The 16,530-nt window shown below is 38.5% G+C and overlaps 1 protein-coding gene across 1 annotated transcript in view; it reads left to right on the plus strand.

Moving 5' to 3' along the window:
• LOC102078972 (neural-cadherin) overlaps positions 1 to 16,530 on the plus strand; it is a 317,842-nt gene that overhangs the window by 157,003 nt on the left and 144,309 nt on the right. Inside the window, exons 16-19 of the mRNA XM_019361161.2 lie at positions 2,480 to 2,623; positions 12,899 to 13,019; positions 13,100 to 13,262; positions 14,994 to 15,662. Coding sequence (XP_019216706.1) covers positions 2,480 to 2,623; positions 12,899 to 13,019; positions 13,100 to 13,262; positions 14,994 to 15,662 — 1,097 coding nt within the window. The remainder of the gene's footprint in view (positions 1 to 2,479; positions 2,624 to 12,898; positions 13,020 to 13,099; positions 13,263 to 14,993; positions 15,663 to 16,530) is intronic.

Here is a 16,530-nt window from a genome sequence, read left to right on the forward strand (position 1 = left end):
TGCTGCCACGGATGTCGCACGAGCTTACGTCATTGCTATAAACTGTTAAACTGGCCTCACAAACAAAATCACGATGGTTTAGTAACGCAGTAACGTAGCGTGCTTACGGGAAAGTAACAGTAATCTAATTACTTTTTTGCAATAGTAATCCCTTACATTACTCGTTACTTGAAAAAAGTAATTGGATTACGCGTTACTGTCCATCTCTGGGTGCCACTGCCAGCAAGGCAGATTTTTATTTGGATAGACATATGCAAAATGATGGTTTAAACCAGGGGTGTCCCACTCCAGGCCTCGAGGGCCGGTGTCCTGCAGGTTTTAGATGTGTCCTTGATCCAACACAAAATTTTAAATGGCTAAATTACCTCCTCAACATGTCTTGAAGTTCTCCAGAGGCCTGAAACTAATCTTTTGATTCAGGTGTGTTGACCCAGGGTGAGATCTAAAACCTGCAGGACACCGGCCCTCGAGGCCTGGAGTGGGACACCCCTGGTTTAAATGAATCTTTATGCATAACAAATTGTCACATTAGTGATCGTATTGGACATTATTTAACAGATAAAAGTTCATTCTCACAGAGAATATAGACTTGAGAAAAGTATTTGTAAATAGTGTGGGCTCATGTACAATCATATTTTGGGAAGGAAAAGGATCTCATAGTCAGGATCTGGAAAAGTGTGGAAGTGCCTTTAGCTAACTTGATCTCTGACCTCAGTAAACATTTTACTGATGATTTTATTGCCTTTATTATGAGTTTTAAGTGCAATTGAAGACAGCATGATTTTCATTTCATAATTTTAGATCTCATTTAGATTAAAAGCAGGGTATGTTTTAGGGAACAGGTAGCTTTGAGTTTCAGGTCCATGCTTTGCTTGTCCTGTCCTTTGGTAGTTCAGTCCCTGGCTGTTCCAGTCTGCATGCCAAAGTATTCTTGGGTAAGACGCTGAACTCCAGTTTGCTCTCTGATGTAGCCATCAGAGTGTGCGTGTTAGATAGAAAGCACTTAGGTAGAGCATAGGTAAAAAAGAACTTAAATGAATGGGTGAAAGAGGCAAGTTATATAAAGTTCTTTGAGTGCTCAAGTAGAATATGCATTTTTATACATTCAGTAGTCAAAAAAGTCAATTTATGACTGCTGATTTACAATCAGAATGTAAACACATGGGTCAAAAGACAAGAGCATTGACAAGCCTTAATGTGGGCTCAGTGTAACTCATCTCGACTGCATATACTTGGGAAGGAATTACAGTGCTTCCTCTGGTCCTCAGAGAAATTCAGCCATAGTCACAAGTACAAAAAGCAGCTTTGAATGATTAGATTGGTGGATGCTCGGAATAAGCTTTATATAAGATAGAAAAAGGAGCTTATATTCCTTCCCCCTCTAAATTGTGGCTTTGGTGTAGTAGTACATCATCCATCCATCCAGCCGTCTTCTTCCACTTGTTCCATTCAGGGTCTCAGCTGGTCTGGAGTCTGTCCAGCTGTCATTGGCTAACAAGTGGGATGCTATGTTATGTTATGTTTCGTAAAAGATTTTCATCACTTTTATACCAGTGAAGACTTTTAGCATTTCAGGTAAGCAAGGTCAGCATATCGAGTAGCAACATCATCACAGCACACATAAATAGCTTTTTGTTGTTGCAAACTAGAGACAACAGGCAGTCAATTAGTCAGAAAGGATCATTCTGATTAACACTGTTTTCACAGGCAGAAAGCTGCTACTCGCAACTCGTGTTGGGGTGGATTTGGGTTCATAGTTTTGACACATGCATGGCACTAAAGTGTGAAAACATGGATGAGTGGGCATCATTAACAGATGAGAGGAAGGATGAGGGGATGACTGCTACATCTGCTTTCCCACTTCCTGTATTCATCTTTCGCCTCTTCTTACCTTTTTCTCTCCGACAGACTCTGAACACTTGAAAAGCTCTGGCATCTGTGACTTGCTTTGTTATAGCTCCAAGGGCTGCATTAGCTTGCTATTTGTGCCACGAACTGTATACCAACTCTTCCACCCTGGTTTAAATATTTTATCTCATCTTGAAGCTGTATTGCAAATTATGCTCGTTTTGATACAGATATCAAAGGAAATATGGTGTGTTGGGTTGCTCAACTGCTGAGCGTTACACTAATCCCCCCAGGGTGCTTTATACTCTGCTTCAGTCTGTGGTTGGATGCTGTAAAGAAGCAGAACCAGCTGAATTTACCAGTAACACAGAGTGAAAATGTGGAGACAGATGGCAGATATAAAAGCACTGGAAAGACAACAATGGATAAAAATATATATATGTATATATATATATATATATATATATATATATATATATATATATATATATATATATAATATTGTGAATGCATGAAGAAAAGTCTACCTTTTTATCTGCATCACTGCAAATGATAGTTTCCTTTTAAAAAAGTGATGGAATAAGAACAACCTCATCTTAATAATAGTGTCTCTGTCTTACTTTTTTTCCAGACACAGCATACGTACGCATTTTTATTAGCGACGTCAACGATAACAAGCCGGAGTTTGCACAAGCGTCCTATGAAGTCGATGTGGATGAGGACGCTGATGTGGGCTTTGCCATTCTCACAGTCAGCGCCAACGACGGGGATGAAGGTGGGTGTCACGGATAAAGGATTCTGTATATGTACGTGTGCATTTCGGAATTTGGAGATATGTAGGAGCGATGATGGCGATGGCACTGTATGTTCAATATTGAGCACATTTTCTCCAGCTCATTGCTGAAGTGTTTTGGTTTCCCTTCACCAAAGAAAAACTTTCACCCTTCACTGCTTTTGTCTAACCCCCTATTACTTTGAGGAAAGGTTTGCAGTGTAAAACATGTCATAAAAAACTGCAATATGAGAGGTTGAAACAGAAAACTGAACTCTTTTAATAAAACCTTTCAGTGGTTTCTAAAAAAAAACAAAAAAAACATCTTTACTGTAGTCAAGGATTCTTATTCTTACTACAGCCTTTAAATTCCATGAAGTCTGCTATTAATGTTGTCTTAGATTTTTTTTAATGTCATCAGTGGCAAATTGGCTTTATTCTAAAATAAACACTGTTTTCAGCCCAAGTTTGAGAACGTGGTCCTGAGGTGATGTACCAGGTACTTTTAATTCCAGGCATCTTAAAGACTGGTTCATCCTTTCACTGAACTTCCCTAATTAAAAACACTAATTATGGAGCCATGTTAGGATTTAAGAGCTTTCCAAAGTCCCAAAATGAAAAGATTTCTGTTTGTGGGGGAACACGCCAAGATACTCAGCTGTCATGGCCAGAGGCAAATGTCAGCTCATGACAGGAAAGACAAGACCATAATTGCACTCAGGAAGAACACACATCTCTAACAGCTAATATTTAATGCATGTTTCCTGAAGTGGTAGCGACAGCAAGGAACAGAATCTACAGATTGTAAATAAATTAAAATATTAAATGCTCACTATAAACAGCCAAAGCTATTTACAGTGGTGGGTGACTGAAACCGAGCTGAATGAGAGTCTACGAGTCACGTTTGGACTTACTTGGGCAGAGAGAGGCGTGTGGGAAACAGTAGCTCTTTTTGGGCTATCAAAGCAGAGTGAATTAATGCCTTTGAGATAAGAAAACTGAACTGGAGTTTAAAAAATAAATAAAAAGAGCTGGTATGTAATACCGGAAAGATTCCCTCTATATTTATTTAACACTGTTTCACTTGACTTTTGAACATGAAAAGTTGAAAAACTGATGCATGTTCATCATCATAAGGTCAAAGGGGATCTAATTATGTTCATTTCTAGCTCCATATTTTTATTCCTGGATTCTTGGACTAGAATATGATTACATATCACAACCCATCAGTTCTGAAATAAACTGTAGTCATGGTAAAAAGTAGTAGTACACCTGCTTTCACTTCAGGTTTCATATAGGGGGAAAAAAATGATCTAGTCTTACCAGGTCTGTCTCGCTCCATGTGTTTGCTCCATGTGTTGTCCAGTTATTTGGATTTTCTCTGTATTATTGTAGGGTCCTTACCATACAGTATAAAGTGCTTTGAGGCACTTTGGTGCTATATAAATAAAACTGAATTGAATTAATAAAAACTAAGCCAAAATGCAGAAGCAGTGTGTGAAAAACTGAGTACACCTCTTGATATAACAGCTTGTTAGAAACACTTTTAGTAGCAGTAACTTAGAAGTAATCATTTTCTGTGTCACCACAGCATTTCAGTCAGGTTGATGTCTGGACTGGGCCTTTGCAACACCTTGATTCACTTCTTTTTCAGCCATCCAGTTTGGATTTGCTGGTTTTTGGGATTATTGGCCCATGGCATGAGCCAACTTGGGCCAAGCTTCAGCTGTCGGCCAGGTGGCCTAACATTTGACTCTAGAATACTTTGGTATACAGATGAGTTCATGCTCAACTCAATGACTGCAAGGTGCCCAGGTCTCTGGCTGCAACACAAACCCAAATCATCACCCCTCGACCTCTGTTCTTGATGTTCTTGTTGGTATGAGATGTTTATGCCGATATGCTGTGACTGCAAACATGGGACTGTGCATTATGTGTACTTTGGCATGCAGACCAGAACGGGCAACGATCGAATCCAACAACCTTCCCTTTAGTAGATTACTTGCTCTGCTTCCCAAACTACAGCTGCCCCAACATGATAGGGTTGTGCTGTTCCTCTGAAGTTGTATTTATCTAATTTTCAGACCTTCTAATAAGTAGATTATTTTTATTATGTCCTGAAGAACAGACAGAACTGTATATAATAGGTCCTCATTAGAGTAATAAATGCAGTTTTTGCAACCAACGTGAATTTCAGCCAACACAGGTCAATTGTATTGATTCCGAGTCGTATTTATTTCCATATGACGAGATCAATATTGACTTTTCTTTTGTGTCCATATGTAGGGTTTCAGTTCTTTACACATTATTTGATTCAGTTTTTACTAATATATTAATAAGTGACTAAACTTAGTAAATACATTGGAAACATGGATATAACATAACCAACAAGACAATAAAAGCAAGCTGGCTGACTTGCTACAGTGTGACCAGTTAAACCAAGAAGAGCATAGTACTTTTAAAAAATACCTCTCATGTAACTTGCATAAAGCCCTATTTTGTAACTGTGTGTATTCAGTTTTGATCTCTTTTCTGTAATAAAACTTTAAAACCGGATTTAGAAATATGCCCCTGTCCATGTTACTTTTAAACAAAAAAAAGTTATTTTGAACTTTTAGAAAGGAAGAAAAATATCATCCATCTGAGAAAAAGAAATAGAAACACTGATGCTAGAAGCTCTTTATAGCTTGTAGCAACTATATAATAAATTTAACTTTCTTCCTTTTTAAGATCTATTGAATGACAAAGCAGATTCAAAAAATTAAAAAGGAAACCTTCAAGAAATAATATAGCAAGAGGCGTTTATGAATATAATATATAAACTTACCTGAATGTGCGTCTGGTTTCATTTGGCTTGGAATTTGCATAGATTTTTTTCTTTAGTTATTCATCAAAGAGCTTTACACTTACAAGCCACACCCACAAATTGACTCACATTTCCTGCAGTTTTATTTGTGTTAGTCTGATCACTGCTCATTTGTCAGCAAGCATCCAGCAATCTGCCACTGTTGACTCAAACAGGAAACACAACTGCTGCAACTGAACTTGAGTGCAGTGATTTTTTTTTTCACCGCAATCCAGATGTTGAAGTCAGTCTTCTGCCTTAACTGTTCTTTATAATTGCACCTGTAATACAAATTGAATTCATAAAATGTTTCTGCCTACACTAACAGGCCCCAATTTTCACTTCTAGGCTTTTTTTTTAAAATTGTGCACATCTGGAACATATTACGTGCCAGTTAGGGATCGCCCGGGAATCGGAAGCAGTGCCTGTGTTACAGACAAGAGAGGGAAATTAACCGTCAGGGCTGCATTAAAAAGGGGGGCCGACTCTTTGGGCTTCAATCATGATTCAGACCACTTCAGTTTCACTCAGCATAGAAATGGTGTTCATGTATTTACCAGTGGCAGTGTTTTTGCCGATAAAAGGTCCAGTGAATTAAACCTGTAAGCAAGTCGCTGACAATCCTTTTTAAAAAACCAAGGCTATTCACTATTTAGATGTATTTATCATTAAATCGTTTTTTTTTCTTTTCCAAAACGGTAAAAATAAGCCTTACAGAAATAATTTTAAATTTCTGCTCATCAGTACTTGCCTTAATGCCTGCGCGCACACACACACACACACACACACACACACACACACACACACACACAGAGCAACAGACTGCTGGAGTTCAGAATAAAGTCATCACCAACAGGGAGCTGTAATGTGTGTGCATGCTTGATTTTTCCTTTTTCCTTTCGAGGAGTGCAGAATGTTAAGTTAATGAAGGAGGAAAAGAAGGAGATTGGTGAAGTGATTTCTACACTGCTGCCAGTAATGAGGACAGAACGATGCCTGTTCATATCACACAGCTAATATATAGTAGTTAGCCACAGTCATTAATAGTCCATGTAAAATAATTGCTGAAACCACTAGAGACAAGTGCAGTTTGAAGATGTAAAATGTTTGCATAGTTTCAAATGGCAATTTTGAACCTCTAGCACAGACTCTAGTTAATGACTCCTTTGATTGTCTTACATCTTTAAGAATGTTTCATTTCACTAAATAGCAAATCAAAAAGAAATAATAACTAAAAATGTTCTTAGTGACACAAGCCCATTGGCAGTAGTACCCCCTTTTCTCACTCCACTGCAAGAACTTGACACATCATAGTCCCTAAACTGTTTTTAAGGCCTCTTTTAGTAATTGCAGTTTTTTAGGTACTTTCCCAGACTAGGTGGAAGTAATATAATGTACGATGGCTGGTCAAATACGTGACTGCAGCAGCAGCAACATCCATTAAATAAAGTGTTAAACTTTACTGAAACACTGGCCATGTTAACAAGAGCACTTAGCATTCTTTGGGAGATGAAGAGGAGGAAACAGGATTACAGGGAAATAAAGGTGAATGACAAAAGGTGGCGTTTCATTACCAGCTGCAGAGTTTCTGTTTGCAGTGCAAAAGCAAAGACAATCAAAAGGTGTAGTTTAAGGAGAACATCCCCAGCAGGTACCTACCCCCAACACTAGTTTCACTAAAGTTGATGTTTTTCTCTCTCCATGAAAGCTGAGTGCTGTTTACCTGGTGACTCGTGTCGAAGTGTCGCTGAATGGTGAATACAGCATAACTGAATATTTACTTTGATACTATTTTGTCTACATTACAATGACTTTAAAAATGTGTTAGATCAAATATTGATTTAAAAAATCTCAAAACAAATCACAAAATGGAAATGCATCTCTGGAAAATACTTTGAATTTGACTTTATGTTTTGATTATTGTATTTGTCTAGCATAAGATTACATAACAATAAAAAAAAATAGAAGTAGTTATGGTAGTCTATGGTATTTGACAGTGAAAAACTGTAAAAAGGCATTCATTTGAACTGCCAATAGGTCAAAAGTCAAAGTCAGCTTTATTGTCAAAGACCATATGTACAGTCATACCCAGGAATTTGAAATTGCAATGCTCCCATGGCCCTCAGTGTACACTAAAACCATACAAAGATAAAAAGATAAAAATAAAGTAGGAGTCTTATGTACAACACAATGAGAAGTGACTACGTTAAAGAGTTCAACATGATCATTTCTACATGATCTTGTTTGCTTTTACTTCCTTAATTAACAAATTAAGTGAATGAATTATAATAAGATGATAAAATTTTGAGTAATTTAATGTTTAAGTAACCGTGAACACTTTGCTTTCAATTGTAGGGTTACTTATACCATAAATGGTTAAGTTTAAACAGGACTGCTTAACATAACTTGCAGTATTATATATGCAACTAAAATGATTTTAACAAACATATGTACTGCATCTTTAGTCTGCTGTGGAAAATTGTATGAAAATGAAATAATGTTTTTAACAGCGACATATTATTTTTGTTGAATTCTGAATATGTCGGCGCTCCAATTTTAAGTCTAAAATCTTTTTGTTCTTATTTCCAAAATTCTTTCTCTACCTCATCTAATCTATGCATTTTAATAAAATCTATTAGAAGCTGATCAACAAACGTTCCCCTAAATGCAATTATGGATAAAGCCAAGGTCTGCATCTCAGTCGCTGTTGCATCTACCACCCTAATGTTAATATGAAAGAGAAAGGAGAACCCTCTGAAGACGAGATGGGATTCACAGCTTATTAACGAGATGAAAGTCAAGGAAGAGGAGAGGAGAATGCTCTAATCCAGATCGTTTTGTACCGTCTGTCTGTTTTCATTTTAAATGAGACATTAGGGGATATATGCAATTGCATCCTTTCGGTTCCCTCGCATTCTCTGATTTTTTAGTTTGTCTGAATCTCTTAAGTATTTAGAAAACCGCTGAGACCTAAAGGGGAAAAAAACACAGCAGAGGGAGTGATACAGCGGTTAAAACAAACAAACAAATGGAGAGAAAATTAATGTTTTTCCCAGCTGTGCCAATTTTAAAACTCTCATCTCCCTAGGTGCTGTATTTCACCAAAGCTGTAATATACAGACAACAAAACACAAATCGAGGAGAGACAGACGCACAAATCTGTGACTCCAGAGGATGTTTTCTGGACTTATCTTAACCTTAACTGCTTATTCCCTGATCCAAGCCTAAACCTTAAAATACTTATTAACCTTGATGTAATAATTTAAATTAGATGGATTTGTTTTTGTCCCCTATTAGGAAGAAACATTCATAATTTAACCTAGTGAAAGGATTTACGCCCCCATGAGATGAGAAATACTTGTAGCACACAAAAAAACACAAAGACGACCGTCAGGCCATTTTACCTGATTTGAATCCAATAGAACACCATTGGGGCAATTTGGAGAATTCCCTTATGAGGAAAGTAAAAGAGCATCAGAAAGAAAAAGATGCCTCTAAGGAACAGCAAAACATCTCTCCATAAATCTGTGAAACACCTGAAAACACGAGTAAAACGTGCACAAAGAGAACTGAGACATTTCACTGAAAATAAAGATATGAAGCAATTTATCTTGTATCTTATATTCAACGCAAAATGGGAAACATCATGTATTGTGTGAGACTATGTGTAGTATCCACATAAGATTATCAGTGACATGGTAAACAACCAAAGAAATCAAAAACACTTAGTGGCGACTGGTGAAATAACCCCTTGTACACTTTTCTTAACTTAAAAGCAAACAGTGAGAGAGAAGGGTTTGGCTGACAGACATATGACAAGATGCTCATTACATTAGAGGGTTACCAAGGCAACCCGAGCCTGAGCCATCTGCTAACAACAAGCCATCAGCTATAAAGTGATGTGCGATGGGCAAAATGCTACCTGTATAGACATCCCTTTGGTTAACTAGGCCCTCCTGTGTTACATAGCTTTATATGTGGAATACTCGCTGGTTTCCTGAATTTTGAGATGTTTTTAAGTACGTTTCTATAATTATCAGTTTAACAGTGTAAAGCTTTTTGCAGACTGTCAGGACAGACACTGTGTTTGTGTGTGTTTTTTGTTTGTTTGTTTTTTGTATGGTGCAGATACTGTTAATGTCATAGAAACCTAAATCTGTTTACTGGGTTACATCATGGGAATGTTTCTTCCCCATGAGGAGGAACTCTTTAAAAACCCTCATGTGATACTGACAGTGTGTTATGAATTATCATCATGCCCTTGTCTTGCTGGTTTCTGAAGACTAGAAATGAATCCTATCACACAATATTCTGGGACACACACACACACAGCGATCCACTATTTTGTATTCATGAAATGCAACCTAGTAATGCTACAACCTTTGGCCAGGTTTAGGCCAAAATCTGGACCCCAACACAACAAATGTATCTTGGTGTAATCCAGTGGTTCGCAAACTTTTTACATCGTTCCCCACATGGCAGGAAGAAATATTTTCACGCCCCATCTAAACAAACCAATGACAGAAAAGCCTAGCTGCAACTTTATTTAGATAATAAACTCATTCACAATCAATCCTTCAGTACTTTTTTGTTTTAAACAAACAACTTTCCTTTCAGACAACTATTTGTAACTTTTGTTGCTAAACTGCTTCATTAGACTGCACCACTTCTTTAAAAAAGCAACACATTAAATAGAATGTGAACATTGCCAAACATGGAAAAATAAAAATAAAAAAATAAAGTTCAGTCTTAGTCTTATTTTTTTTTAAAAAGGAAGAAAGAAATCCAGGAACTTGTGAACAGAGATTAAAAATATATAATTTAGTGAGGGTTTAATACTGCAGTGAGCCTGTTTTTGGCTGCAGAGCTGTGGCGGGGCGTGGTCTGCGGCGCGGAAGCGGGGGAGGTGGACGCACCTGAGCAGCGTCCCCAATCACGGCTCGCCGGCATGCCGAAGTAGGTATCCCCGACAAAATTTGCTTCCTTTGCGCCCGGAGCATTCGCTGGGCAGGGAGAGCGGATCCAGCGGACTCCGCCTCCATTACGACCAACCAGACGTGGAGTAATAAACCGTTTTGCTGAAAACGTGAAAAATAAGTGTTGTTACATTACCGTTCAGTTTGTGGGTTACAACAGAAAATGATACATTGATTGTTCTCACGTATTATCGGACGGGACTAGGACATTTTGACTGATAAATATTTGTATTTGTTTTCTTCTGCAATTTTCGTCCCACCTGTCAAGACTCTGGTCAAACACTTTGAGAACCACTGGTGTAATCTGACCAAACAATGTGCTCCTACTATTCATCAGGCTTCTTTTCATTCTCTTTGGCAATATTTAGTATTGAAGTATTATATCAAAGCACTAGCAAGGGTTTATTTCTCGGACTATTAAGATATTACGCAGTGTCATTTAAACTCTGCAAGCTGCCAGAAACATTCGTGTTAGGTCAATGTTTGATTCTAAATTGACAGTGAATGTGAGATAAAGTTTATAGATTAGAGCGTGATTGAATCTGGGTTGTACTCTGAATTGTACAAGCCATGTTTGTGGTCAATACGAACTCTTATTTGCACTCGTTACCCTGGTAAGTCTGAAGTTACTGTTTTATGTCTTGTTTTTTTAAATGACTGAACAAGTAGCAGACTGCCCACAGCGTTATTTATTTGGAGGAAATCACTTTTGATTAGTGGTACTAAAGCTCTTTCCGAACCTCGTGATTACTGCTGCAAATATTTTGCTCAGATTTGTTTTGTACCCAGTAAAGTCCAAGAATAGATTGTTCATATCCTGTGGCAGTTCTTTCCAGTGTGGAAACATAATGTAGGTCCATAGGGTTAAAACTGAGAAAATTCTGAAGTTCAGAGGTAATTTTTACAATGCAGATTTGTAGGGTTTCTGTCTATACAGGTTTTCTAATTATTGTCTCAGAGGTCATGTGTGTACGACCTGTAAGCACAGTTATAACTCTGTTTAAAAGAGATGTAAAAAAGTACTTTACATATTGATAAATGGCATTTTATGTGATCTTGAACTGGGTGCACTCACTTTTGTTGGATTTAACTACCTTTATATGAATTCCCACATGCGTCTGCGTTAATATAAACACCACTGTCTGAATTCTGTTTACATTCCTCTGACAATAAGTTTACTTCAGTAAGTCTGCTAACTGTGAAAGGCGTTAGATGACTTGCATAGGTTTTATTCTTGGCTGCACAATAGCTGCTCTTTAGGACACAACTTTTCAGAAACCATCGGTATCATGGAAATCATTCATCTTCAGCTGAAAAGAGAGGTTAGTGTCATTTCCTTGAGAGTTATGATATTAAAAATATCCACAATTTGGCATTTATACAAAACCACTAAACATCTTTCAGTGCAACGTTACTTGACTCAGCACCCAAGGCCTAACACTTACTTTGAATGCCTTTTGTTGCCTTTTGTGCAGTTTGTTCCCATCCACGCTCACAAGCAATACACACACACACACTACACACACACACACTACCAAAGACTGCGCCCGACATAGAAAGTTAACAGATAACATTAACAACAACAATTAGGAGATGGATTGTATTTATTGGTATTTTTTGCAGTTTTCTGGCCCTTAAAAGCAATTTAAATCCCACTGTTGTCAGATTTAATAGCTTAAAAGGCTGGATTGCTATAATCTTCTGATTGATAATTGATGTTTTGTGATCAAATATTTGGGATCCATTAAAACCAGGAATAATTGGTAGTACATTTGCATGCTACACTTTTTAATTCTTTTTAGTGATCAAGTGTATTTTTTAAATATCCCATAAAGAAGAACAAATATTTGATTTAAATTCTTCAGTATGAAGAATAAACAATATGAATAAATGTCTCTTTTTAAAAATGGGTGAATTTCTTTGTAGTTTGGAAGGATTGGTAGAAATAATTGGCACATATATGTTTGTGTTGTTGGTAAAGGTCATAATTTATTTTGTAATCAAATTGATAGAATCAGTTGTAACCATAAAGCCTTTTTCTTTTCTGTGAATGGCTCTAAAATATCTGACTTTTACTTTTTAAGAGATTTCTTGTCACATGGATGAAATTCTTACATGTTAGGCAATGGCAATCACTTCTGTAAGCACGGACACTGGCTCCTTTTCAGATCTAAGACTTAGTATCTGAATTCTGTTCTGTCAGCTAAAGCAGGCTGCTGTCTGTCCCTGTTAACTGAGACGGATCTTGGGTCTAGCAGAAACCGGCAGTACCGAGTGAAATGGGTACTTCTAGTCCGTGGGGGATCAAGCTTTCACCACAGCTCTTTCTTTTTGCAAATACAAAAGCTAAACTCCATAACTTTTCCTCTCCACAGCTCCAAAAAGATTTACTTACTATACTTTGGTTCATTTCTACTGTCACTGTTAATTTACCTTCATCCTTATACTGGTTTGCAGGTGGAAACGCTAAGCTGCGGTACCAGATCACATCAGGAAACACAGGGGGAGTGTTTGATGTGGAACCAGAGGTGGGTACTATCTTTATTGCCCAGCCTCTGGACTACGAACAGAACAAAAGGTAGGAACACACTCAGAGAAGAATCCTCCAAGCTTGCTGAACGATTGTCCATCCCTGACAAAGTTGAAACTTGTGTTCAGGTACAAGCTTCATCTTCTGGCTTCAGATGGGAAGTGGGAAGATTACACGACTGTGGCAGTAAACGTGGTCAACAAGAATGACGAGGCTCCGGTGTTTACTGTTAACGAGTACTACGGCAGCGTAACAGAGGAGCTGGATGGTTCTCCAGTGTTTGTGTTGCAGGTACAGTCCAAGCTTACTTCCAAGTGTGTGACTTTTTTGTTGTTTTTTGCAGTCCTCTGTTTACTTACAGTATTGTTTCTTTATCTACATATCACTGTTAAGAGAAAGAAGAAACTATATTCTACATAAACTTGTTCACTGATGCATTGCTGCTGAGTTTTGTCAGTTTATTTATTTGCCACTTAGAGCTCCAAACACAAACATAAATAGCACTACAGTCCGACAGAGAAGACTGTATTTGAGTTTGAGGTGAACTCTCCCTTAAACCTCTCTAGCTTCTCAAAAAAAAAGTAGAGGCTATGCAGCAAATTATGCCACAAAGGTTGTTTAAACAATGCTGAGTTGGTACTAAGGGACCCAGGAGAATATTCCCCACAACATCACAGCACCACCACCAGCCTGAACCACTGATACAAAGCAGGATGGATCCATGCTTTCACGTGGTTTACACCAGATTTTGACACTACCATGTGAAAACTGACTCATGGGATCAGGCCATAGCATTTCAGGTTTCTGTTGTCCAGTTCTGGTGAGCCTCAGTTTCCTGTTCTTAGCTGACAGGAGTGGCACCCGGTGTAGTCTTCTGCTGCTGTTGACCAATCAGAGATGCACTTCTGCATATCTTGGTTGATAAAAGTAGTTATTGGGAGTTGCTGTTACCTTCCTATAGGCTCATATCTATCTAGTCAATTTGCTCTGGCTGCCCTAAACTAAGTTTTCTTTTCTTTTTTCTTTTTTGTGGATCTGCATGATGTCACAGAGAGAAGATATCCTCATACAGTCTTTGATTGTTAGCACCGAAACCCCACCAACCATGTCAATGAGTAGAAAGTTGGCTTAAAGAGAGATGAGCCAAAGCAGCTTGTTTTAGAAACAGGGTGCACTTAAGGGGGTGCACAGCTCTGTAATAAGTGAGGATTATTTTAAACTATGAATTATACAGAGTTACTCTGGTATAGCTCAAGCATAAAAATATGCAGCTGTTACTGATCATTACAGGTTCTCTTCAAAGAAGCAACCGGAGACATTTTTTAAACCAGTTCCTGTAGCTAATATTAAGCAAGATTTTTAATTTAATAACATTTAACAGCTGCCAGAAGAAAAACAGAATTTTATTTTCTACCGCTCTCTGGTCCTCGGAGGAGTAAGATGTTTAAATAGAAAATCTTAGGTAGACCACAAGAGTAACACAGGTAAATCCGATGTCATTTCCCTTTTACAAACCCACATAAAACTCAAACTGTTTCTTTTGTTTAATTGCATATTTGTTGATTATGTTGAAGTAGGTATTTGAGTTTTGTTGACTCTGTGAGTTATTAAATTGTACATGTGTACACATCAAGTTTGGGTTTCACAAATGTCTCTAATATTTGACACAGTTGGTGAGAGTGAATTTAATACTCCTCTGTAGAAGCACACATACATTTTTGCTCTCAGTCATTCTGCAATTACTGTGTTAAGTTAAAGCAACTTTGGCCTGACCTGATATTACTGCTGCTAATGTGTTGAAGATGAGCAAAAGGCGCAGACAGAAGAGGGGGAGGAAAGGTGAGGCTTGGGGTTAAAAAGATGGCCCTTTGCCAGATTTAAATACCCGAGAGTACAAAACTGCACAGGGCACTTATGGAGTGCTGTCAGTCAAGATATCACAACCAAGTCAGCAACAGTGTAAAAGCTCTGTGATTGTAAGATTATTGCCTCGCCTGATTCACTGTGCCTTTCACGTTGTAGGTAACAGCAACTGACCCAGATAAGGACGCTGACCAGGAGGCCCTGCGTTATTCTCTCCACGGCCAAGGTGCAGACAGTGAATTCATAATCGATGAGGTCACAGGGAAGATCTATGCCCAGCGGACGCTTGACCGCGAGGAGCGCGCTGTCTGGCGTTTCGTTGTCCTGGCCACAGATGAGGGCGGCGAAGGTCTGACGGGTTTCACAGATGTCATCATCAATGTATGGGACATAAATGACAACGCGCCCATCTTCACTTGCGCTCCCAGCTGTCACGGAGAAGTAGTAGAGAACTCAGCAGCAGGGACATCGGTGATGGAAATGACGGCGACCGACCTGGATGACTCAGCTGTGGGGCAGAACGCTGTGCTCTCTTACAGGATTGTGGGTAGTTTAGATGCCACTAATGTGGAGTTGGGCGGAGTCCCCACCTTCTCAGAAATGTTTACCATCAATCCCACCACAGGCACCATCACTGTAGGCATCGGCGGGCTAGACCGGGAACAAGTTGAGTCCTACCTCCTGGTGGTGGAAGCCAGGGATGGGGGAGGGATGGCAGGAACGGGAACTGCAACTATTCTGATCAAAGATGTGAACGACCACGCTCCAAGATTCACTGATCACTCCTGCCTGGCACGTATTTCTGAGAACGCAGAGCCCAATGCAGAGGTGGGTGGCTGATGTTGCTATAGCAAAAACAATACTCCTTAACAATACTCACTATTCTTTTTCTTGTTGGTGGAGTTGTTGCAAAGCAGCATTCCCAGTATATGCTATCAGTTATTTTTCTTCACTTGGCCGGCTCACACTGTTTGTCATAGATAGACCATTCATACCTCAAAACAGCCGTCTCGATTGTGTTCTGTGCTTCTACTCAGAATAGAGAGCCGGCTATCTCTAACTTCTTTCGTAGTGGCTTAGTGTCAGAGTTGCCACTCACTCACCACTCTCTTGTATGTTGAAGGACCTGAGTTTAAGTGCAGCATGAGGCATTTTTTATAATGACTTTTTTTTTTGTCTTTATTGTGTTTTACACACTAACACGTTTTTCAGAACAAATTTTTTCTCTCCTTTTAATTTCAGACAGAAAACTGTAAACATTTTCCCGTGCAGAAAATTATTCTATCTTTAATACAGCAAGATAAACGTCCCTGAGCAGTGAGGGTGACTACACTTTTAATGCAAAAACATGTATGACAAAAATGATTACAGCCACTCAGCTTATGAGTGTGTTTCAGAGCCAACCCCCTTCAACTTTGTTTGGCAGGTTCTATACTTTCATACTTTTTGCCACACCAGAGGCAAGCTGCACATCGAGTCCAACAGCAGCAACAATCCCAACAATTCCCTACTCTAGTACAATTCCTCTATCTAACATTTAGCTTCATGTCAGTATGCAACATAATCATCCCAGATCTTTTAGTGTCACCTCTTTTAGGTTGATGCCTTTGGTGACAATAAAACCAAAGACATCAACAAGCGCAGAACTACAACATTGTGGTAATTTGTTTCTTGGTGTGTTTGAAAAACAAAAATA

The sequence above is a fragment of the Oreochromis niloticus genome, linkage group LG1 (assembly GCF_001858045.2).
Source record: "Oreochromis niloticus isolate F11D_XX linkage group LG1, O_niloticus_UMD_NMBU, whole genome shotgun sequence".
Taxonomy (NCBI): Eukaryota; Metazoa; Chordata; class Actinopteri; order Cichliformes; family Cichlidae; genus Oreochromis; species Oreochromis niloticus.